We start from the raw sequence: 23,402 nt of genomic DNA, 5'->3' as shown, positions 1-23,402 counted from the left end.
CTAACAGCCATCCTCACTTTGACACAGTAACGCACAAACAATTAACAAATTAGTTCAGCATCTTCAAACCTCTTTGTGAAAAGTTGTAGTTTTAATTTCCCGTCTTTTGTTTTTATTTTTTGATAGAGTTCCCTTTGCAACCTGGAAGGCAGGAAATGTGCACACAAAGCACGCTCACACAAAGGGGGTGTCTTTAGCTGGGTAATGAGTCCGGGAGGGCGGCCAGCACTATAAAACAAACTGTTCTTTTGTCATGGACTTCGCACAGGGATCCAAATTGCACTTTAAACTTAGTCCACTGTAGAAAGGCATGTGGTTGTACGTAGTAGTGGCCAGCCCTGCAGATTGGTTGTGTTGTGGGCTGTGTCAGTCAGTGACAGGCTCCATGTGGGGGGATGGTGGAGATGATAACATCTTTCTGAGAGGTAATGTGTAACAGAGGCTGACCAGGGAAGGACAGGCTACTGGAGATGCAGACCAGCAAAGGGTTAAAGCAATACCTCACTGCACTAACAGAAAAGGTTGACTTGCTGGTGCAGTGGCCTAAATCACAGGGGCGTAGCAGATGCAGGGTACACGGGGTACATGTCCCCTATGCCCCTTGCACTTCTCTACACTTTTAATTCAGTTTGTCAGCTATTCAATTTATTTTGACAAGTCTGAGCTTGTTTTTTCAAGTTGTCCTGAATGCACCATAAGTGGGCGGGAATGCTGCACACTTGCTGACTCTTTTTTTTTTTTTTGTCATTGAGCAGAAAGGTGTGCTCAGGCTGTTACGACTATGCGCTGGGCAACAAGGACGTGCAGAAAGATGAAACCTGCTCCAGTTCAAAAAATATAAGTTAAGTCACATGCTCTGGTGTTTTGATGAGGTAGTTAAATAGTTTAAATAATGTTTTTTTTTTTGTTTGTTTGTTTTTTTACCTCAGATAGATGTTTGTTCTTAGTTGGCTCCATGCTTGTTAAACTGCATTGTTAGGATAAGAAGGCAGACAGGGCAGCAGACAAAGCTGCTCATCCTCCATGTGCTAGAGCTGCTTCACCTTCCCAGGGAAAAAGCAGGCGGTGTCAGTATGAGTTTCTCGTGATTGATTTTCGAGAGCAGAGTGGTAAGAGATGGGGGCAGACAGACGGTTCAGCTGAGGTCCAACAGTTGACTGATACAAGCAGAGGAAACATGGTGAAGAATGAGAGCCAAAAATAACCCATGGAGTCTTATCAGTCATTGCAAATGCTAATTATATTTGTGTATGATGAATGCTACATCTATTTGGGGGTCTTAGTGATGCAGTTTTCTGGGTAGGAATGAAAAAGTTATATTTTGGCTCAATTGTGTACCAAAATTATCAAATTCATTTCTATTTTTTACTTTTTTTTTTTTGTACTAATTTGTAATAATAACACTATTTTATGACATAATTTTCTGACAGAATTATTTGTTATAAAGTTAGTTCAGCCATCCTTAAATCTGCTAATTAACAATTGAATCGTCTTGTTTTATCACTTAATGATGAACATATTATGGGTCAACCTGTTTGAACTGTTCTGTATTCATCTGCAGGAGCAGCTCTGCTCCCATTGTACTTTTGCAAAGTACCAAAAGTGACATTATGGACACAGATTAATTGGTCTAATGAGGCACTGGTTGTTGCCACTGAACCATACCAGCTTTGCTCTCCGTGCCACAACACAAAGACTGCCTTCACTTAGTTCGCTGGCATGTCTGAGAGCTGAGTGCAAGTTTTTAAAGAAGAACAGAGCGGAAAAAGATGTCCACTGTTCTTTAAAACAGTGAAGCAGAGTCGAGCAGCATTCTTCCTCCTGAAGCCCAAACTTCTGCTGAGTATTCCTACTTTCATTTCTAAAACATCTAAAACAGCTCTTTGGTTCATCTTAATTTTCCTTTCTTCTACCAGCTTTTTAAGATGAAGCTGCACAAGACATTTACTGCATCATACACATCCTCTTTCTATTCCTACTATGTATGAGAAAGGCTTAGTGGATCACATGACCACCTTACCTCCCACTGAGGGTGATCTCAAACCACCAAAAAGGAGGACTGACTCATTGCAGGAGGGCTGGCCAAGGGTGTGTGGCTCTCCTCTCCTCTCCTCTCCTCTCCTTGGCTGGATGAGCCTCTCAGTGGAGGACGGAGGAACTGCGGCTGCGTTGAAACCTTTTGGTATGATTCTGGTCATTGTCTGACTGGATGTGACTTGAGCATTTTCACTTTGTACGGACAGATGCATGACCGTCAAAAAGGTTTTTTGTAGCCCATTCGTTGTGTATTCTGACCATGTGAGTCTCATTGCAGCCACTGGAGCTTCCATGTAAATTCAGTTAAAGGAGTCAGTTTGAGGGAGGCAGAAAACCAAGAGTGACTTTTATGTTTGGCTCTATCGATCATTGTTATTTGGATGTTTCTTTTAAGACCAGCTTTGATGACAACCCCAAACCTCCTTTATTATTCCCCACCCTCTTCAACTCTCCAACTGTGACTCCCCATGAACTACTCCCTAACTCCCTTTTTACTATCTGACTCTCTTCTTACGCCTCATAAAGCTTCTTTCCAACTCCCCACTTATTCTGCGCTGTATTACTCTACTCAAATCTCCCAACAACTCCCCAGAAACTCATCTCTCAATCCCCTTTTACTCCTCCACAAACCAACCTATAACTCCCTATTCTAATGGATACTACAGTTGCACTAACTTGAATGTACAGAGGCACATTGTTAGGAATAATTTATTAAAAAGGTTCTACCGGGGGCATGCCTATGTTCTTTACTTTTAATATTTTTTTCAAAATTAGGCCTTATGTTCCCACATTTTTATTTTATTTTTTTCAAAATTAGGCCTTATGTTCCCACATTTTTATTTTATTTATTTCAAAATTAGGCCTTATGTTCCCACATTTTTATTTTTTATGTCTTTATTTATTTCAAAATTAGGCCTTATGTTCCCACATTTTTTATTCTTATTTTTTCAAAATTAGGCCTTATGTTCCCACAGTTCTAAAAAATATTTTCCAAAATCTATTTTTCTTTGTCTGACTTAAGTAAATAAAATCAAGGTTTCAGCATCTATGGACTATGCTTTAGCCTAAACCCTTTTTGATTAGCCCATTTATTTTCTTTCTTTCATTTTTTTTTTTTTTAAATTGTAGTGATTGTGACTATTTTTGCTGATGATGATCAGTATAAAAGTACTCATCCTTTCATTTACAATGTAGTGCTTCCAAAAGATCTTGTGGGATGTTATTTCTTAAACTGAAGGTAAATGCAGGTGTACAAAACCAAATTTTGTACCAACCTGACACATTGAGCTATGACAATGTTAAATGATAAAATGATTTAAAAAAAAAAAAGCTGTAAAACTGAATATAAAAATATTTCGTATTTTTTTAAATCTTTGCTAACATTAAAAATTCACATCACTTTGAAAGTAGGTTTAAATTAGCTTCATTTTTTTGCCATTCAATTCAGGAAACGCTCGCTTACTTTTGGACTTAATGTTATATTTTTGACAATAAAAATGTAAGAGACTTTCAACTTTATAAAATATCTTGTAGATAAATGTTTAAACCACCCAAAACTTTGCTGAGTGTTCACACATGCAGCACAGATGCCGTACAGTAAGGGCTCCACGTCAGCCAGTTTATACATGATAACAACTTTATCAGCATTGATTAACACATAATTAAATCTTGAATAAAACAACTGAAATGATAAAAGTTTTATTTTAACAACACTGCTTCAGGAGATAAAGGTGAAATTTGCACCATCAGTGTATTTCTGCATACATAACCAAAACTCAGACTTAAATATCGATTCATTGTATAACCTAAAAACCATTTAAGTACCATAGGTCAGACCTGGTCCAACCTACACATCCAGTATTATTTAGATACATCCTCTGAATAATATTACCACTGTAAAAATATGTCTAATAATTTACAGTATTCTTTTATTTAACATTCTTGTTCACTTAAAACAGTAATGCATTAAATGCGAGAAAGCCGTCACACAAAATAAGAGAAAAGCATTAAAATATGCAGGTCAGCCATATTACAATGACAAACAAGAAGAAAACAAACAGTAATTATTTATTATCAAAATACGTCATTTTATGTACACTGATGTCGGCCACAATGAGAGGTAAATTAAGACTATTTCTGCATCCGCGTCGTGCGATGAAGAGTTCAGGAGAACTCAGAGTAGGCAGGACAGACTCCTCCTGGAGGAAAACAGAAACATTAAGGTTTCATTCATGTGATGTGGATGGATCTGAATGGCATGTTAAGAGGAATATGATTTTCTTACAGTAGATGATATTGTGTCAGAAGATTTGAGGCACTGCTATGGGCTGCTTTCTCCTTCCATCTGAACAATCCCACTAAAGGCTGATGGTGGTGTTGCTACTCCCTGCAGAGTGGAGTCTTTGTCACCATCCAGCTCTGCATTTTCACCGTCCTGTGATGTGAGGGGAAATAGAGACTGTGGATATAACCACTGAGGATTCAAACAGGCAACACAACAAGAATGCTGCAAGGGACTGTGAGGCAACTGTTAGAGCTGTGGGCAAAGACATAAATTGCTGACACCACAGGGTTCAAAAAGTACAAATTCAATAATGAATCCAGTATTCTGAGAACTGGCTCTTTGTCTCAGGGGTAAAACACAAGACTCTGCATTGTATCGACTTAACAGTTGTCTATGTTTTTTGCTTTTGATCATGTGGTTCATTTTCCTACATTTTTTTTTATTTCTGCAGAAAGAATAAATGCTGGAAAATGATTGAAATCTTAAATTTGTAGATTAGACATCCGTGTCGTACATTTCCTCTTTGTCTTTACCAACGTTTATCTTTAACTCTTTAAAAAAAAAGAAGAATAGGTTTAAATCTTGTGCAGGAAATGTTTCAAAGTTTTCTGTTACTCTGTTACAGAAATTGTTTTTATGTCTGTCAGAACAGAAAGAGACAGCACAGCAGTTAGAAAAGTGGTTTTAGTTTCAAACACAGGATGAATGTGTGACCCTCTTGCCTACTTTTAAAACTCTCAAAAGGTAACACTGAAAAATTTGCTTTGATCAGCAGTTCAGTGCGTTCACTTATTCAAGCATTAGTGCAGGAATGAAGTGAGCAAAACTGTGATCCTATGAGTTGAAAACAGCCCTCTCCCACTCTGATCTTCATTGAGATATTTAAATAATGTTAATGCTTCATGAACCTACCTTGAGCTTGGAAAACCCTTTTAACTCTGGGATCGCTGAAGGACTTGTTACTGGGGAGAAAGATGGTGAGGAGCCAGGTGAGCGTGGTGATTTTGACCCGTGCATTAAGGACTGGCTTCTCTTCACAGCAGAGGACACTGCCTGGGCGAAGCGGGACGGGGTTGTGGGAGTGAAGGGTCGAGGGGCTGCAAAGCTCCTGAGTTTCTCCAAGCTTAACCCTGAGCTTGGCTCTCTGCAAGGCAAACTGCTCTGCCTGGTGATTTGCGTGGATGCTACAGTCTTGTCTTCCTGTTTCGGGCTCAGTTGGACACTCGCGGCCCCCGTCATTTCTTCCTGACTCTGCACAGGAGGTGGGGAAGGAGGGGGAGGTAACTTTGCTCTCTCTGGACTGGCACTGAGGCTCTTTTCTGCTGCTGAAGTTACATAATACCCAGGTATTTTTTTGTGCTGTGCCAAGCGGAAAGAACCAGGCTTCGGTTTAGTTGCGGGTGGAATTTTAATCTCCTTGACCTCTGTGGGTGAACCTGCTTTAAATGCCAGATCACACGGGGATGAGATCTTGCTGTCAACTTTCTGTAAACTGGTTGGTGGAGGGGAATGAAGTGTTTCAGGTAAACCCCCATTTACAGTGTCATGTGTCGTAGTAGTACTAGTGGTTAAATCTGCCTGTGGAACGTCACTTTTTCCCTCCATCTGTTTCTCCGATGCTGTGTTTTCCTCCAGCTGAAGAGAACCAATGTCAGGCCCTTCTTCTTGAGCAGAGGGAGGTGCCTCCAGTGTCAGTGCAACCTCAAAATATCTAAGTTTCTCCACAGATTTCTGAGGCACTATAGTGTATGTCGTCATCCCCACTTTGGGGATGTAGTCCCTGGTCAGCTCATTGGAAGGCTTGGGCTTTGGCTCAGAGTTTGTCGCATAAATAGATTTTACTGTGGCAGGGGCGCTTGGTGGCAAGTCTTGGCTTGATGAGGTCTCTGAGGTGAGAGATGTGTTAGGTTTAAGGTCCAGTTCCTCCGTCAAAGTGGCCATATCTTTCTTCCCCGATGCTTCCAATTCAGCTGGAGGAGGAACTTGGTCTGCAGGCTGTTGTGGAGACACAGGCAGAGGAGTAAAATCTGTTTGCACTTGAGCATCCTCTCCAGCTGGGCGTGATGTGCTGACGGCTACCTGACTCTCCGAGCTCGTAACCGGCTCCCCGGGGCTTTCAGTGTTTGCTTGAACAGATGCCTGAGCTTCTGCATCCTGTGTCACAGGTGGAGGGGAGCTGCAGGGTGCAGGACTGCATTCAACTCCAACACTATCAGGTTTGGACTCTTCAGGGACTGGCTGCGGGGTTACACTTTCAACCTGACTTGGAGTTTCACCTGTCGAGAGAAGATTGGTTTTGTGTGAGAAAAATGTGCAGAAACTCATATTAAAGATGCTGTGAGGAGGATCTGTTTTAATTACACTCCCTCGCCACCTTCTGGCCCGGAGTCTCACACACACTGTCGTAAATTACTTTTAGTGTGTTTGTTTTGGAATTAAATGGAGATCAAATCTAAACAAAGTTTCTTTGTTCAAGACAACTTTTTACTAGATACAACACACTGAGGTAAGGGACTTATCAGTACAGTTACATAGAGCTACGGTTTGAAACGTGACATCAAGCAAACGTTGTAGCAGCCGGCTACACATAGCAACTTCGTCAACCTGGTGCTCCGACATATCCAACATTAAGTGAACACTGTCAGCTTGTAAGTAGTTTAGTAGCCATTTTTATTTAGCGCAGCTAGCAGCCCGGTGCTCTAAGACAGTGGTTCTCAAATGGGGGTGCGCGAGGGCACTCCAGGGGGTGCGCAATATTCAAAAATGTATATTCAAAAAAATATCAACCAAGAAAAATCCCTTTAACATAATTTATTCAATTGATGTTTAAATCCAAATAAGTGTCAGTTCTTAAACTAAGTACTTTATTCAATAGACCCTAATAGTATAGTGCTGTTTTACTTTTTTTTTCCAACCAAAACTAATTTGTGCTTGTTAGGGGGTACTTGGTGGAAAAAAACACATGTTATGAGTGGGTCACTGAAAAAAGTTTGAGAACCACTGCTCTAAGACATGTCTGTAATGTGTAACGTTAGTAAATCCTGGTTATGTCCTGCCAGTCGTCTACCAATCAGAGCTAACGTAACTTCACTCTTCATTTTATTGATAGACTCTCAAGTTTGAACAGACCACTGCAGAATAACTGCTGACTGTGGGTTGGAATGAACATTAGCACAAACAGCTTAAAGGGTAATTAGCCTTTAGCTCGTGCTCTATCACTCTCCTGTTTATCTTTCTTCTGCTCTTCTGTCCTTTTTCTATCCGACAGTTAGGCTCCAGTGTCCACCATCACTACAAAATTAATCACAGAATTTTTTTGGCTGAGAAAAACACAGATCTCTGTGTTTTATCTCCTCTTTCTACTAAACTTTGTCAGCGGGTGTGATGTTGTCATATTGACCCAGACGTGTCGTAAATCAATCTGGTCCTGGTCGACCCGAACTGGAAGCTAAGAGGTAGAAATTTAAGATAACATGTAACCAGTAATATTGGTGCTGATAATCTCCTTTTAAAGTGTGGATTACACTCAGACATATATCTAGAAGGGAGAATTTTTCAAGATCACTTTCAAACCCCTCACAGCTGCTTTAAAAGGGAAACACAGTTAGCTTAAGTATGAGGTTGTGCATGACTGACTATTTTTGCAAGATTTCTGCAAATGCAAACCCACTTGTATCTGCTTTTTCTGATGATTCTGCACCATCTTCAGCCTTCACATCATCCTGAGTTGCAGAGTCCTTCACTGTACTCTGCAGTTGACTGTAAAAATAAAGCAAATAGAGAGTAAGAGTACTGCAAATACAAAATAAAAAAATCAATTTCCAGAGGTTTGAGGAGTCACACTAGAGTTCGTACTTGCCATCTGAGGACAGATCATGAGTCTGATCTTCCCCACGGCCCTCAGTGGGCGTTGTGCTCAGTATCTCAGTGTCTGGGGACGGGGAATGCAAAGAAACATCAGCAGACATGTTGAGGCTGCTGTTCTCTCCCTGGGTTTCACTAGCAGTTGCAGACTTTACAGAGGCAGTGGACTCTTCTTGTTCCATAATCTCCTCCAGTGTGTTTGCAGTCGCAGCCCCTTTGAAACACAACAAAGTCGTTATTTGTTTTTATTTCAAACATTTACACAAGAGTCAGCACATTACACTCTGTTTTCCCCACACTTGTGGTTACATTTTCTTCTTTGCCATCAAAGAAGGTTCTTCTAGGAATGAATCCCACAATCAGGTACATCCCTGTCTTTTTCTAGGTCTTAATTTAGCTCTTCAAGGAAATGCATCACAGGGGAACAGAGAGCAGGAGGAATTTCAAGGCTACTTAAACAAAACTACAGCTTGTCACTGCTCTCAGCCTCTAATCTCTGTATCTGCAGGGCAGCGCCGGGCTGTTGGGGAAACAAAAAGGAAGTGAACCCACTCCATGAACTCAGTGTTTAAAAAAATATCAAGCAATGGGAGGATGGGAATGGGGGTGTATACACAAATACAGCAGTATAAATAGTCCACAGGGAACTATTTGTTAATGAAGCATGGGACAAAATGAAACTGAGTTGTATTTTTGGATCTTAAAGTTTATGGAATAGTCAACAAAAACATCTAGTGCGGCTAATGTCTCCATCCGTCTCTTGATATGTTTATTTTTAAATTGTCAACCGCAGGAGCAGCAGAAAACAAAAAATCAGACATTGAGTTGTCCAGAGTAAGAAGGTTGTTGTGAAACATCAACTAAAAGTAAATCTGAGTGTACTAAACTGAAAAACCGTCACTGTCATGTTTATATAACAGTGTTTAAAAGAGGGTCTAAACTTGTAATTTTGGGCTTCTGAAATTAGTCTGTGGTGAAATATTCTCCATTTTAGCTATATATGGGACGGGTGGAGCTTCCCTTACAGAGCAGAACAATTTAGTGAGGGTCACATGTGAATACACAATTACAGGAAAGTGAAACTAAACAAGTCAGGAAAAAATCAGCAGGGAATTGAGAACATAAAGCATAATATTAGCTTCTAAAATACTTTTGGAATTCATCTATTGTTTTAATTCCATTTTATTTATTTTTTCATTAACTTAAGTTTATTTTTATGTTTTATGATATAACTATTTTATTGACTAGATTTTTGTGTTCATCTGATCATCTTGTATTTAATTAATCTTTTATTATTTTATGATCTTATTTATCATTGTTTTGTTTTCTTCTTTGGTATTTTGACTTTTATTTATTTATTTATTTATTTTATTTTTTACCTCTGGTTTTTCCTCAATAAAATGTCATGATAGCATTTCCCAGCTTTTATTTTTGATCATCTGCTTAAATTGTGGCATGGAGTAAGTCAAATTTGATATTGTTTATTAAGTTTGTTTATGTAAAGCACTTTGTATTTTGATGTTGATTTCAATGAAATTTCTGCTTAAATGAAGTCTAATCAATTGATTGATTCAACAGCAATGTGCGCTATGAAAGAAGGCCTGTTTTCTGATTTAATTGTCCATGCATTGAAGACAAAGATGCAAATCGCTCCAAACCATGCTTGTTGTATGTTAATGAGACAAAGAAGGAGAACAAATGGATGAAGTGCAGGAAGAAGGAGCTCTAGAAGTGATATGCTAAATAAGTAGAAGCAGTTAAGCATAAATGTAAAGTAGAGCAGAATATGCTGCTCCAGATAAATATTGTTCATGCTCAGCAAGCATTTAGCTCAAAAAGTAACTTCTCATACTCCTATAGTCTGGTGTTAAAAATAAGCCAATGCACATAAATGACCACTAGGGGGCACAACAGTTTAATAAATGAAATGACACCAACTCTAAAGTTTATACAGACCTGCCTGTCTTTAAGGTGGAAATATCAGTGGGTGTGTTATTTTACCATTTTAATGCAGAAATGACTCAAGGTCTGTAAATGTGATGACATACCTGACATGTTTTCATCCACAGGAACTTTTTCTTGGGTGATAGCACTCGGGGATGTAGGGGGTGGAGGAGCTTTCCGTTTCGTTCTCTTTAATGAAGACTCTGCTGACGACCCTCGACTTATGCCTGACATCTGAGTGCACAGTGTTCATTTAGGTTAGATAGTCATCCCACCTGTCATCCTGTTCACGTCAGATTAAAGTCCGCTCACCTGGTCATAGTCCAGTTTGGTGTTGGGCTCTGAGTAAAGTCTCCGTCGGGCACTGACTTCTGCCGGGCAGCTCTTCTGAGAAGTGAGGATTGGCGGTTGAGGTGCGCGTCTCTTCTTTGGCACGTCACTGTGTATGGAAGTGGAGCTCGGTAATGCCATGCTTAGAGGTCGGGGCTTGCTCACGAGCACAGGGGAAGATGGGGCGCTGACTGTGGTGGCCTTTAAAGTGCAAACATCCAATCAGAACATGATAAGAGGCCTGCTCCCAAATCAACACAGTGTACGTCAGCCAATGGCAAACCAAAGTAAACAAACCTCCCTCTGAACATTGAAAGCTACTTTTCAATACTTCCACATAATCAGATCATCGAAACACAGCGTTACCTGGTACGATTTCTTCTTGCTTCTTCGAAATAAACTAAAGAGGCCTTTATTTTCTTCTTCTTTCTGATTTTTGTTTTTTCCAGGTGTGACTGTTCCTAAAAAAACCCCACAAACATCCAAGAAGTCAGAACCAGAATTCGACAGCTCAGTTGATATCAATATCTCTTTTCCAAACTAAAGCACCTGTCCGAGTTGGAGAGGATGGATACACAGGAGAAGCAGGTCCTGTGGAGGGATAACAGGAGAATTACACCAACACACTGCATGGGTCATACACTGAAATCTGCTCAATGTTTTGTTCTTACCTTTTGTGTCTCTTGCATAAACCTCCCTGATTGCATAATCGTTTAGAGAGTGGGACATGTCCAGAGGAGCCAGTGAGTGGACATCTCTCAGCAGCACTGTACTCTCAACATCAAATTCACATTTCTCACAAATAGCTGGCAAATGTTCCGACAGAGGGACTCGAGGGCTGACTCGCAGGATTGTTTTCTGGGTCATTTTGTAGTTAATCACCATCCGAACTGTCGCCTGTGGAAAACACAATGTTTCACTCAAATACAGAACTCTGTTCACTCTACACGAGTAGAAATCGGGGACATTTATTATACACTGGACCAAAACTGAAATCTTATCGAGTGTTTTTGTCTCATTTTGAGAAAAAAATGTTTTATTACACTTGATATAAGCCACATTCAACTTGTTGGTCCAGAAATTATCTTGTTTCAAGTTATTTATTTAAAGACAAAAAAAAAAGTTTTTCAATGGAACAAGAGAAAAGTTACAAGAAAATTTGCTTAAATTTAGAATAATGTCTTAATACAAGTAACTTTTCTCTTGTTCCATTGGCAATTTTTTTTTCCTTTTTACAAGCAATTCAGACTCCATTTTTGTCTTTAAATGACTTGAAATAAGACACTTTTCTGGACTGGTCAGGTGAATGTGGTCCATATCAAGTCTAAAAAGAGATTTCCTACTGAAAATAAGACAAAAACACTTGAGAAGACTTCAGTTTTTTCCAGTGTACTTCATGATGTTTGATGTACCTCAGGCATCTGAGGTGTCGTCCTCTTATTTTTATCCTCGCCTTTAGGCTTAAGCAGGATCTTCTCTGCGTCTAAAGTTCCTATGAGAGCATTGGGCTTGAGTTTAGTCTTCTTCCTGTTGGTGGTGACCAGCTCTAAGGTGTGGCTCGATGGGTTCAGGTGATACTTTGCACAAAGCGTCACTAACAGATCCATGAGAGGTTTGCTGAAAGACACAGAAGAAATAATTTGATAATAATAATAACTTTATTTGTAAAGCACTTTTTAAAAACAGAAATTTACAAAGTGCTTTGACAGCCAGAACTTAAAATCAAACACAAGCATCAAACATGGAACACAAGCTTTGCCCCATATGAACCCAGGCAATACAAGAACCATGCCGTATAAAATGAGAGCATGACCACCAAGATAAAAGCTAAGCAGGAACAGGGCAGCAGGTGTAAAAAAGACAATGTTAAGAGTGTTAATAGAATAAAAAAACAATAAAATAATAATTAGGGATGAGCGAGTACCAATACCAGATATCTGATATCTGTATCGGACCCATACCGGCTGTTTTTCAAGGTATCTGTACTCGTGAAGGCTGCTGATACCAGCAGCCGATACTTAAGGCAAGTGAATCTTGCGTTGAGCAAGTCTTCTTCACCAGTAGTTGGTGTTACATTGCTGCAGTTTAACACCACAGGAATTGTGCGTCAGGTTCTGTTCTGACAACATGAATGAACTAGGGAGAGTTAACAGTTAAACTGTTTTATTTTCCCCAAGTTTATTTTAGAAACTACTTAAACTCTGACAGTTGTTGTTTTTATTGTGCACTTTCAACATTTTCTTGTAATACTTATCAGAAGGCGTAAACTCAGAGAGAGTTATTTGTGTTTTATTTTGGACTTAATGTCAGAGTGACTGTGCTGTCTTTGTTCAAAATGAGCTGTCACTGTTAATTAGCATCAAAAGTACTAGTAGTATCGGTACTCGGTATCAGTGAGTACTTAAGAGGGAGTACTTGTTCTAGTATCGGTCTGAAAAAAGTGGTATCAAACATCCCTAATAATAATAATTAGGATAATAAGATAAAGAGATTTGATCTTCTAAGCATAAAAGTATGATGAAAGCTGGTTAAGTACTAATAAAACAGCAAAAATAGAGCACTGCAATCCTCCAAAGAGAAGAAAAAGTACTTCTGATTTGATGATTTTTATGTGAAAGAACTGGAAGTAACCTTGAAAATTGATTAATGATGTTCTTTTTAATTTAATGATTAATGAGACTTTACCACGAGCATATGACAGCCGAGTATAATCGACAAGCTAAAGCAGTTATTCTCAAAGAATTTTTATTAACATCCACACTTTCCCACAAATGGATTTTGTGTGTGACTACACAGACACATTTGAGGTGAACTGACCAGTGACTGCAGAGAAAAACATTGGATTTGATGTTTTGGTGTGTTTATTGATTCAAAGTTAAAGTGTTGATGTGAAGAGGTTTTGCAGACAAAGTAAAGAAAATTTGCAGGAGCAACAGAAGCAACATGGAGCTTTCATGACACGGATCACACAGTTTTAATATTATCCCATACACTTAACCCTCAGAATAAAGAGTTAACCTTGTTGTTCACGCACTTTAAACAGGTTTAGAGGGAGAAAAGACGTCGAAGAATTCCCGGCTTAATTCTTTCATAACAGATCGGTCTGAGCAATTTCTCAAGAGGCCAAGGTGCAAAGGACTGTTTGTAAACAGTGAGCATTGAGAGGACGATAATGATATCTTGAATAAACTCTGTCTAAGGAAAGTTAGAGATTTGTGAGGGAACAGAAACACAAAAGGACTGACAGGACCTTGCTCTAAAAACCATTGACATGTGGGAGTGTTGACACATGCTGATCTGATTAGATGTTTCAGTTTCTGAGCTTTAAGATTTGTATTTGTCCTTCATGCATTGGTGCCTTCAGCTCAGAGATAATCTACGCATCACGAAAAGTTCAATCAGCTCCACTCAGAGCATGAGATAAGAGAAGACAAGTGACGTAATGCAATCAGTTTGGTTGTATTTGTCAAACATTTAGCTGCTCCACCTATCTGACTCAATCTTAATGGAATTGAACTTCATCTGATGATTTACTGAAATCTGACATCAGTCTCATGATATGCTGCTGAAATCACAGACTTAATCTGAGAGCATGACCTAGCCCCTGCCGTATGTGCAAATTTAGTGTCTCATAACGTGATGTCACCACACAAACAGGAAGTACCGTGTGTATCTGCATATGTCAGAAATTAATATAATCAACAACCTTTGGCACAATGTTAAAGGCAGATTTGTGGTGTAAAAGTAGGGTTTTTAAAGCTCCTGTGAACATTTTTTAGGCAATGTTGATTTTAGGGCCCCCAGGTGAACAAAGTAGTCTTTGATGACTTTGTTCTACAAATGTCCAATTAGATTTTCTAAACAAAATAAATCTTATCCTTCACACAGTTTATCACTTGGTCTGACCATAGACTGTATTATTAATGGGCTTAGTCTCCCCGATCTCACCCGTCTGTTTGTGAAACGGAATTTTGAAGCAGATCGGCTACTGCGGCCATATTGGAAGGGGCAGGGGCTTCAAGTACAGCTATGTGGTGCCCGTCAGTCACATGACCTGAGCTGTGCCTCTGTTTAGGCGAGCTCTCGATCTTAATATCCTCTGAACTGGCGAGTTAGAAAAAATACACCTCCTGTACCGTGTGTGCCGATAGTAAAATTTGCAACTCAGACAGGAGACATTTTTGAACCAGGCTGTAAATAGGTTTATTTCTGCTTTGAAAACAGCTTTTTTTGTCTTGGTGTGTATGTGACTTCTGGCACTTCCAGAGCCAGACTCAAGCAGACACTCGAGAAACAGCAGATTTTAGCACTTCTGCCCTGCTGTCAAATATTGTTGCCCTTTTGGTCCAACACTTACCCCCTCCACTGGTTTCAGATATTAAATGTTATCAAATAAAATAAGTCACTCATCTTGTAAATGGTCTTTTCTAGATCATAAAGAAGTCATTAAAACTAATTTCTGTCTGGTAAATTAGCTAAAAACTCCCCGCAGGAGCTTTAATGTGGAGGTCTGAACTGATTTACTCGCACAGCCTCTAGAGGACATGAAAAGTACTCCAGCTGGTGACTCTTCTGTACTTGCTCCAATTTTTAAGCCCAAGAGTTTGAGGCTGGTTTTAGACATAATTTCAAGTTTTCTGCATAAAGCAATGCAGTTTGTTTTCTTTAAAGCTGAAACTCCTACTTGAATTCTCCACACTTCATAAATAATAGTGATTTTGATACAGTTGTCTGAATTTACCTTCCGTGGACTGTGGTCATCTTTTCTACTCCTCCTGGCAGAACCACAACCAGTGAGAGCTCTTTATCAATTAGATTCTCCTTCTGCTCCATGCTTAGTTGAGGGTTTCCTGGGTACCACTGGGAGAAACCTGGGGAATCCAACTTCTTTAGTCCTGGCGGGGTTGGTGCTTTGCTTTTGGTCGACACCCTGTAGACAAGAAAAATTATTGAGCTTTTGTGAAACTGACACAGCCAGGGGAAATGTATACTTGAGAGAATACAAAGAAAGGTTTCCAAACTCAAAGCATCAGTTTGCATGTTTCTGAAAACTATAATCTGACCAAAAATCAAAGTGCACTGGACAGCATGAAAGGATTCCTTTCTTTCTCAGGTTTTTGAAAGCAGAGAGGCTTTTACATGAAAGAGCTCCAGGCCACTTTGCAAACTAGTCACAAGACAACCAAGTGAACAGATTTACTCATTGAGCCTGAAGAATTGGCTGGACAGACATGTGAGAAAGACCGATAAGACACGATATGGAGACCACAGTTTCTGTGGCTGAACAGGCTTTGTTTTACAGCGTACTTTGTGGTGAAACGGTTTTATAGTGTAGGGACAACACCCTATGCATTAGTCTCACGAAGACACGCACATTTCAGTTTTCAAGAGTGTTTTGAGTGTTTAGTTAAGCTCTGCATTCCTTGACAGTGTGTCAATACAGTGTGAGAGGCAGCAAAGACAGAGATCTGCCACAAACCAACCAGGTATGCCTCGCACACCTCTTCAACAAGCTGACGTGGAGGTCAACCATTCAAACCTTCTCTGTAAATACAACAATGAGCTGGATTCAAACAGAGTTGTCGTAATAAGGCTTCATAACGAACTGTAGCAAATTTTTATTTGTGTTCTTGTTCTCTTAAAAAGCTGCAGATGTGGTGACAGCAAAGCAAAAGTAAACACTCCACATCCACCACCACGAAGCAAAGGTCTCACAACTGTGCCGAAATGTCATCAAGATGTTCAGTCGGCTGATAAATCAATAGCTTTCGGAGCCGCTCCAGTGCCACATCATTCAGGGCTCAGTGTGCATGATACAGCAGGCTCCTGCAGACACCGAGTCCTGAATTATAGCCTGTAACGTCTCACGTGGGGGCACTGCTTATTCAAACAGAGGAATCCCAGCAATGCAAGGTCACTGGCTCCACTGAGGCACGTCGAGCAGAGGATTATTAGTCTTGCTATGGGGGCAGCTGTCCTTAAACACTATGACCATCACATATAGGAAAACACACACAAACAAAGACATTGATACAGAAACGCGAACACCATGGCACAACTGTTAAGGCTACAACCCTAATTCAGAGGCAACACAGACTTGAGATACACTGTTGCCAATATACAGTATTTTACAACTCTATGTTCAAACTATTCTTAAGTCATGATTGCCTTTTAGTATCTTCAGATTAAAGATTGGTACTCAGCTTTAAAAGCTTGATGGTTCCACAGTTGAGTCAAATGAGCCACTCAGTTCTAATATTTGCAGCCTTTGTGTCCAAACTGCCAGTTTAAATGATAATACATACAGGGATGGGTACTGAATTAGGTACTTTTGTAGGTACTGACTGAATTCTATCAAAAGTACCAGGTACCGATTCACGTAAAATCAAAAGGTACCATGTTTAGGTACCTAAGTGCATCCTTGTGACTGTGAGGGAGTGGAAGAGTGGGTGATTTTCCATACTGGACATGAACACAGCATTACAAGGTTATATATTGAGAAATAAATATGTTAAAATGAAATACTGGAGATTTCATTATTAAAAAAATAGATATTTTTTATCACATAAACACAAAAAAGTACCAAAAATTGGTAGCGTTGGGTACCGATACCGACTGCCAGGTACCAGGCATCGGCACCATATCGTTTCAAATGTGAAAGGTACCCATCCCTAATTACATGATAAACTAAAGCAGGATATTCTCAATAATGAAAACCCTGATATGGCTTTAATGATGGTAGTTCTGATTTTCTGGTCTCAAGTGGTCCCTGAGCTGCTTCAGACATGAGTCTTACTAAACCAATGAGTACAGTTTACATGGCATTACAGAAACATCTCAAGTGATTTTTGTGACTCGTGACTCCTCCCACAAAACTTAAATAAGCCACAATGAAATTAACAAGTGCCTTTAATTCAAATAAACAGTCTTAACTAAACCTATCAACATCTAATACAGCTCCTCATTAAATATTCTCTGCAATTTCCCAAGAAACCATGCATACCTGCACGTGAGCAGCACGTACTGCTCAATGTGATTGTCACTGTGCCAAGCAACATAAAGTCAGCCTACAGGACACACAAGCATCTGAATTGCAAGAGGATCTGCAGTAGCAGCGAAAAAACACAAACACGCAGGAAGCAGGAGGACTCAAACAGTTTATCTGTTCATCTCCGAACACTAAATCTGTGACCTGTTTATTTGTGTTTATTCTGCTCTGGTGTGCGTGACAGAAACAGGCGCCAAACATTCTTGATAAAATACACCGAAAGGAGGAAACGCAAAGTGAACCCAGCAAGCCAGACCAACAGAGGAGCTGTTTTCCTGCAGTGTGAGGCTCGACGTCTCTTTTTCTCATGTCATTCCTTGATATAATGATAATCCTCATTTTAAAACAGCTCCTTGAAGAGTTGAACTCTAGCAAGCTAACGTAAGCTCTGTCAGTTGTTTATCATGAGTTATCTGTCTTTAAGAACTAATTGTGGGGTGAGCATCACTGTAATTTAGTGTCATGGTAAACAATTTAATTGTGAGCACGCAAAGGTCACAAAGAGTGAGGTCTCCACTTGGGTCTTTAATTAACCAAGGGAGCCAGTGTTTACAACAAAGTATTCTTCACAGCAGCAACAGCCTGGATCTCCTTCAAATACAAAAAATAAACAGTGAAAGTTTGGTGTTTCTGACTTGTAACACAACAGAGTGTCTCATCCCGGAGCAGTTCCAGCATCAACGAGGTGAAGGAGACTCTTTCACAGATCTCAGGATGGCCAAACCCTCAGAACTATGAGTGAACAATATATAAATCTACTGCATGTTTGGCTTAAGACGGGAACACTGTCTGACATAAGTTCATCAAGTAAAAGACAATAAGTCGTCTACAAACAGGCTAAGCATAGAGACAGCTCCACCTCAAACAGGTCATCACAGTGTATTAAAGCACAATAATAGAACTCAGTAACACTAAACACTAAGGATTAACGCCTACTCATGGAGCAGAAGTCTTGAAATTCTAACCACTTTAGGCTTACTGTTTTAGTAACAAGCCACAAATCTGCCATCAAGTTTGATCACACTGCACTCATCAACCTCGTATCCAGCCACAGCAGGCTGACATATTTAGCAAACAAGGCAAAATAAACTCTCTCCGAATAGACAGCGGATACAGTCAGAAATTAATAAGTGAGAAATGATTAAAATCAAACAATGCTGGAAACAAACCCTGGTTATAGGAGAATATGAGAGGAACAGAAGACAGCTGCACCCTGACACACGCCTAAACAGAGTCATGTAGGGTCAGGCTGACACACAAGGTTCAGGGTTTGAGATGGAGTTCAGATGTTTTCTTGTGGATTCAGTTCAGCAGAGATTTAAAAAGAAATCTTCTCTTTGATTTTGTTGATCTGACGGCTGTAATGAATACATTTATTTGTCCGTTGTGACTTTCATCAAACATACCCAACACTCACTCTAGACTACACATTACAGCACAAGTTAGAAAGTTCTGCTATTGGCAGGTATTTGTAGAGACTGTAGACTTCAGAGTCTGAGAAAATAATAGCTGGCTTGTTAAACAAAGAGATTACACAAGTCCCCTTTTGTTGAACTAACAGGACTGTGGAACAATGATAGAAACTTCTGAAGTTCAGTCAACAAGTGATACTTGTGTTTCTATCTTCAAAAACTTCTCATGCACCATCTTTCCCAACTGATGCTCAGAAAACAAGGAAATGTCCAGTCTCTAATCTGTCAGCCAATAATTTTATTTCATAACTTAAATCAGTTTTTCCCTTTATTGATGAGAGGTGGAGGGAGAATTTAAAGATTTGGGGTTTGTTTGTTTGTTTTGTGTTGTTTTTTTTTAAGTAAAAGAGTTTAAAGATATGCAAAAATGTAATTTCAGTGTGTTTCATTTTCATACAAAAGCAGAGCTCCCGTGCATCATGGGCTTTCAAGGAAGAGTCATTGCACTCCGCCTCGCGCAAGCACATACAACAGGACAACAGTACAGTTGTTACGATCGTCACAAACAAGCAGCAACCTCCGGTCTGAGAATATAATACAATGCGGAAGTGCTAAAATCTGCTGTTTCTCGAGTGTTCACTTGAGGCTGGCTCCGGAAGTAGCGGAAGTCACATACACACCAAGCCAAAAAAAGCAGTTTTCAAAGCAAAAATTAACCAATTTACAGCCTGGTTTAAAAAACGTCTCCTGCCTGAGTCGCTAATTTTACTACCGGCTCCCACTGTACGGAGGGTGAATTTTTTCCTAGCGCGGCTGTTCAGAGGATATTAAAATCCCAAGCTCGCCCAATAAGAGGCACAGCTGAGGGTCACGCGACGGCTGGCGCCCTATGGCTGTAGGTGAAGCCACTACCAATATGGCCGCTATAGCCGATGTGCTTCATTTTCCGTTTCAGAAACAGACGGGTGACGTTGGGGAGACTACGTCCATGTTTTATACAGTCTATGGTCACAAACTACCGCATTGTGCTTGTGCTGCTCAATCTGCTGTATCTGCTGACTGTCTTCATACAAAGTATGCATCTGTTACTCTACTTTTGCACTTAGTATTCCCCAATACACCAGATGATCAACTCAACTCTACTTTGGTGGAGATCTCCCCGAAGCGGCTTCTAGACAACACAGTTATAGCACCACCTACAGGCCTGGCATGCATACTACAGCGTTTGCAGTCCATCAGCGTTTCCGTGTAAACGCTGATTTTTTTCACTGCGTTTTTGCCGCATTTTAGCGTTTACAGATGTAACACTGTGTAAATGGGGCCTTAAATACCAAAGAAGAAGAAAAAAAAGTCGACTTCACATGTGAAAGGATTTTGGGTGACACAGTTAATGAGACCTGTTGGGTGAGTGCTGGAGTTAGAACTTGATGGCCAACATGCTACGTGCTAATCAAGGACGCTAAAGATTGTGTGGAATGAAACCCAGCAGTAGTCATGCTATTTTGTATTTAGTGACGGTAAACTGACGGTAACTGTAATTAAACTATTGTAGGTGCAGTATATCCAAGATTTTCTTGGAAAACTGCTGTAGAAACAAATTCGGTGAAACTTGCCCTCCTTTTACTTTGTTAAAATTTCAATCTGGATAACTCGTAGCGAGATTATAAACTCTGTCCACTCTTAAAACTTTGCCACTAGTGTTCCTTTTTCACTTAAGGTTGGAAAAACTTATGTTAGCATTTCACAGGAGGTTTAAACAACATTTGCAAGGTAGACTGTTAAGTAAAAGCACTTCTCTCCTGGAGCCAAAAGTTACTGTTTTGCTAATGAAACCGAAACGTCTGTATAGTGTTTTAATTTATCGAACACAATCAAACAGATTTATGAGATGTAACCAAACCTCTGCTCTTGAAATTCTTAGTTCCCCAAGATACTAGTTTCAGTGCACGAGTAGAAGTAAGGGTGGGCTTTTTATTTAGAAGAATAATATTAAGATTTCATCACTTGGTGTGAAACTATCGAATATAACCATGAACACTATTAATCCCTCGTTCTTATGTAAGCTGATGGAAACACACACTCACTCTGTGGACTCTGGGTACAAAGTCCAACTTTTGGCTCTGGCTGTTTATCCAGCATTGGGATTATGATCATGTAGCACCATGTCTGAACTTTCCTCAAATGCTCTTAAACTGGCAGCTATAAGTAGATTTATTTAATTGATACGACTCTTGGGTGATTTTGTGCATATCACATGACAGTTAACAGGGATTCCTCAAACAGAGACATGTATGGCAAAAATAAAATGACACAATGGCCGTGTGTCATGTTCAGGGTCAGCTGGGTGTATACAGCTGTGTCATCAGTGATTCTATCAAGACACCTTGTTCAGGTGTCAGACGTGGACACACAGACGGGTTTGTTTTGTCCCATCCGAGGCCTGTGTTTTCTCACCGGCTGAGGATGTTGTGCTGAATGAGAGGAGACGTGTTGAAGCTTGACTGTGCTGATGCCACGCTCGCACCGTTTTCCCTGGGAGGTCTGACACTCACAAACAAACCACTTCAATGGCAGAGGACATGCCTGACAGACAAGATCACAGGCGACCAGGAAATAACAGGCCTGCTGTCACTGCGCCATTTGTTGTGTCTCATCGGGCATTAATCTCGGGGACTTGAGGAGTGCAGATAAACGGACTCTGAAACAACTATGCGGTGTGACAAATAAAAACTGCATGCCATGTTTTTGTGCTGAACAGACTCTCTTTGTTCCACTACAGCTTCTGTGATGTGAACTGTAACAGAGAAAGTTGAGACAGTGGGGAAAAATGCTGTTAGCCTCTGAGATGTTTTGACTGCTGCTTCCTGTGGGAAAAAATACTTCAAATATGTTGTGCTAGCTAGGCTAAGTTGGCCTGATAAAAGCTATATTTTGCTTCTATTTATTATCATTTTATTTGATTAAAGTGATGCTAAAAGCTGCTTTCATTTACTTGTTAACCAAGCCTCACATCCTTACTCTGTGGATGACAATATGTAGACTTTTACAAGTGAAAAAAAGGCTGCAAAGACAGTAAGAAACTGCACTGCCTGTGCAGACGCTTTTGACTGGTTCAGCTGCGTATAACAAGATTGCAACTCCAGAAGATGTGCAGAAAGTGTTTTGAGAGGAAGAAACACCCTTTAGTCAGCTGTAAAGTTGCCACTGCAATAAAAGTGTGTCTAAGGATTTGGAGGCAGCAGTAGCTTCAGCTAGCATTAGCATCAATACAAATGAGAGTGCTATAGCATCTGTTTCAGAAAGTTACCAGAGACAAACAAGGTTGAAGTAAATGATGATGAGTTCATTGGACTTAAAACGATTACTGACCCATTTTTCCATTTTTCCTGAGGTAGAAGACCAAGAGTTTCAGTCGCTGATGAAGTATTGTTGAAAGTCATTGAAGTGCTATTAGCTTTATTATCGCTTCTACTCTGCAGAAACATCTACTCCGTCTAGCTAAAACCAAAATCAGTGACACAAGTTTTCCCTTCGGGACAGGATTTATGGTGCTAATGCTTAGTTTGACAGTCTAGTGTCTGGATTACCTTAAACATAAAGAGGAAATTACTGTAAACACAGGAGTTTTCCAGTTCAAAGAAAATGAAATATGTCACATCAAAAGACTAAAAACTTTTTTTTTTTGTAAACAGGTAGGATTTTAGCCAGAATCATTAATAGTCTGAAGGATAATGGATGTGTTGTTCTATGAAATAGAAGCAAAGTACTGTGTGACAGTTTTAAGTTATTTTGTGTCAGTTTTCCTCAATTTGGTCAACATCACTTTCCGTACACTCCTTGTGCGTTTTAACATTTTGCTATTGCACTATTTTCACCCTCTCCTCCTCTTTTCTTAGTTGTTAACTCTTAAGTTCTATGTTCTCCAAATAAATATACAGTAACAAAGAAACTTGTTGCTTTCACGTGTTTTTTAGTGATGAAATTAGTTACCAATGTTTTTGCCACAGTGTCAACAGGAAGAAGTGAAATCATAAGGGTTATAAATGTTTCGGACTACTACGGACTGTGAAGATTGTTTGATATGAGGTGATCTGGTGGTTCGTAGCAGCGCTATCACAATTCAGATTTCACAACTGTTGTTTAAGGGTTTGACCAATGTGTTGAACTGAAGTTATAAAGAGAGCCAGTTTATAAAGAGCATAATATTTCAATTTTTCCACAATGAAACCCAGCCTTTTTTACCCTATAGTGTGCAACAGCAACATACGCCTGTCCTTTCTCAAGACACGAAGTTGAACGAAACTGTGTCTTTAAGCATCTTTTCTGCCTGCTTCTCCTCTACCACCAACTTTTCAGTCACTTCTATGTCTCAATTAATTAAAGCCACTCCAGGAGTCAAATGTGAACAGGTGGGAGCAGCCTGGAGGAGAAACAAAGCCCAAGACTTAGTAGAAATTTAACTTTGCTTTGAGGTTCCAAGAAG

At 39.8% G+C, this 23,402-nt stretch overlaps 2 protein-coding genes across 3 annotated transcripts in view; one reads left to right on the top strand and one right to left on the bottom strand.

Moving 5' to 3' along the window:
* Positions 1–23,402, top strand: part of scn1laa (sodium channel, voltage-gated, type I-like, alpha) — a 215,081-nt gene that overhangs the window by 145,805 nt on the left and 45,874 nt on the right. The gene's annotated exons all lie outside the window — the stretch shown is intronic.
* The window catches only part of cobll1b (cordon-bleu WH2 repeat protein-like 1b), a 30,522-nt gene continuing 10,890 nt past the window's right edge, over positions 3,771–23,402 (bottom strand). Inside the window, exons 3-14 of one of the 2 annotated variants that reach the window (XM_074695533.1) lie at positions 15,201–15,389; positions 11,872–12,076; positions 11,131–11,356; positions 11,009–11,050; positions 10,826–10,920; positions 10,442–10,660; positions 10,234–10,363; positions 8,177–8,399; positions 7,992–8,080; positions 5,234–6,597; positions 4,322–4,471; positions 3,771–4,235 (exon numbers count right to left, since the gene is read on the bottom strand). In XM_074695533.1, coding sequence (XP_074551634.1) covers positions 4,358–4,471; positions 5,234–6,597; positions 7,992–8,080; positions 8,177–8,399; positions 10,234–10,363; positions 10,442–10,660; positions 10,826–10,920; positions 11,009–11,050; positions 11,131–11,356; positions 11,872–12,076; positions 15,201–15,389 — 2,896 coding nt within the window. In that variant the 3' untranslated portion in view covers positions 3,771–4,235; positions 4,322–4,357. The remainder of the gene's footprint in view (positions 4,236–4,321; positions 4,472–5,233; positions 6,598–7,991; positions 8,081–8,176; positions 8,400–10,233; positions 10,364–10,441; positions 10,661–10,825; positions 10,921–11,008; positions 11,051–11,130; positions 11,357–11,871; positions 12,077–15,200; positions 15,390–23,402) is intronic. The other variant, XM_074695534.1, reaches the window with a different exon arrangement.

This window comes from Halichoeres trimaculatus, unplaced genomic scaffold, assembly GCF_033239565.1.
Source record: "Halichoeres trimaculatus isolate MK-OKI-2021-1 unplaced genomic scaffold, fHalTri1.1 fHalTri1_scaffold_19, whole genome shotgun sequence".
NCBI lineage: Eukaryota > Metazoa > Chordata > Actinopteri > Labriformes > Labridae > Halichoeres > Halichoeres trimaculatus.
Note: the sequence above shows the minus strand (reverse complement) of the source record. Positions and strands in the feature narration are given on the sequence as shown.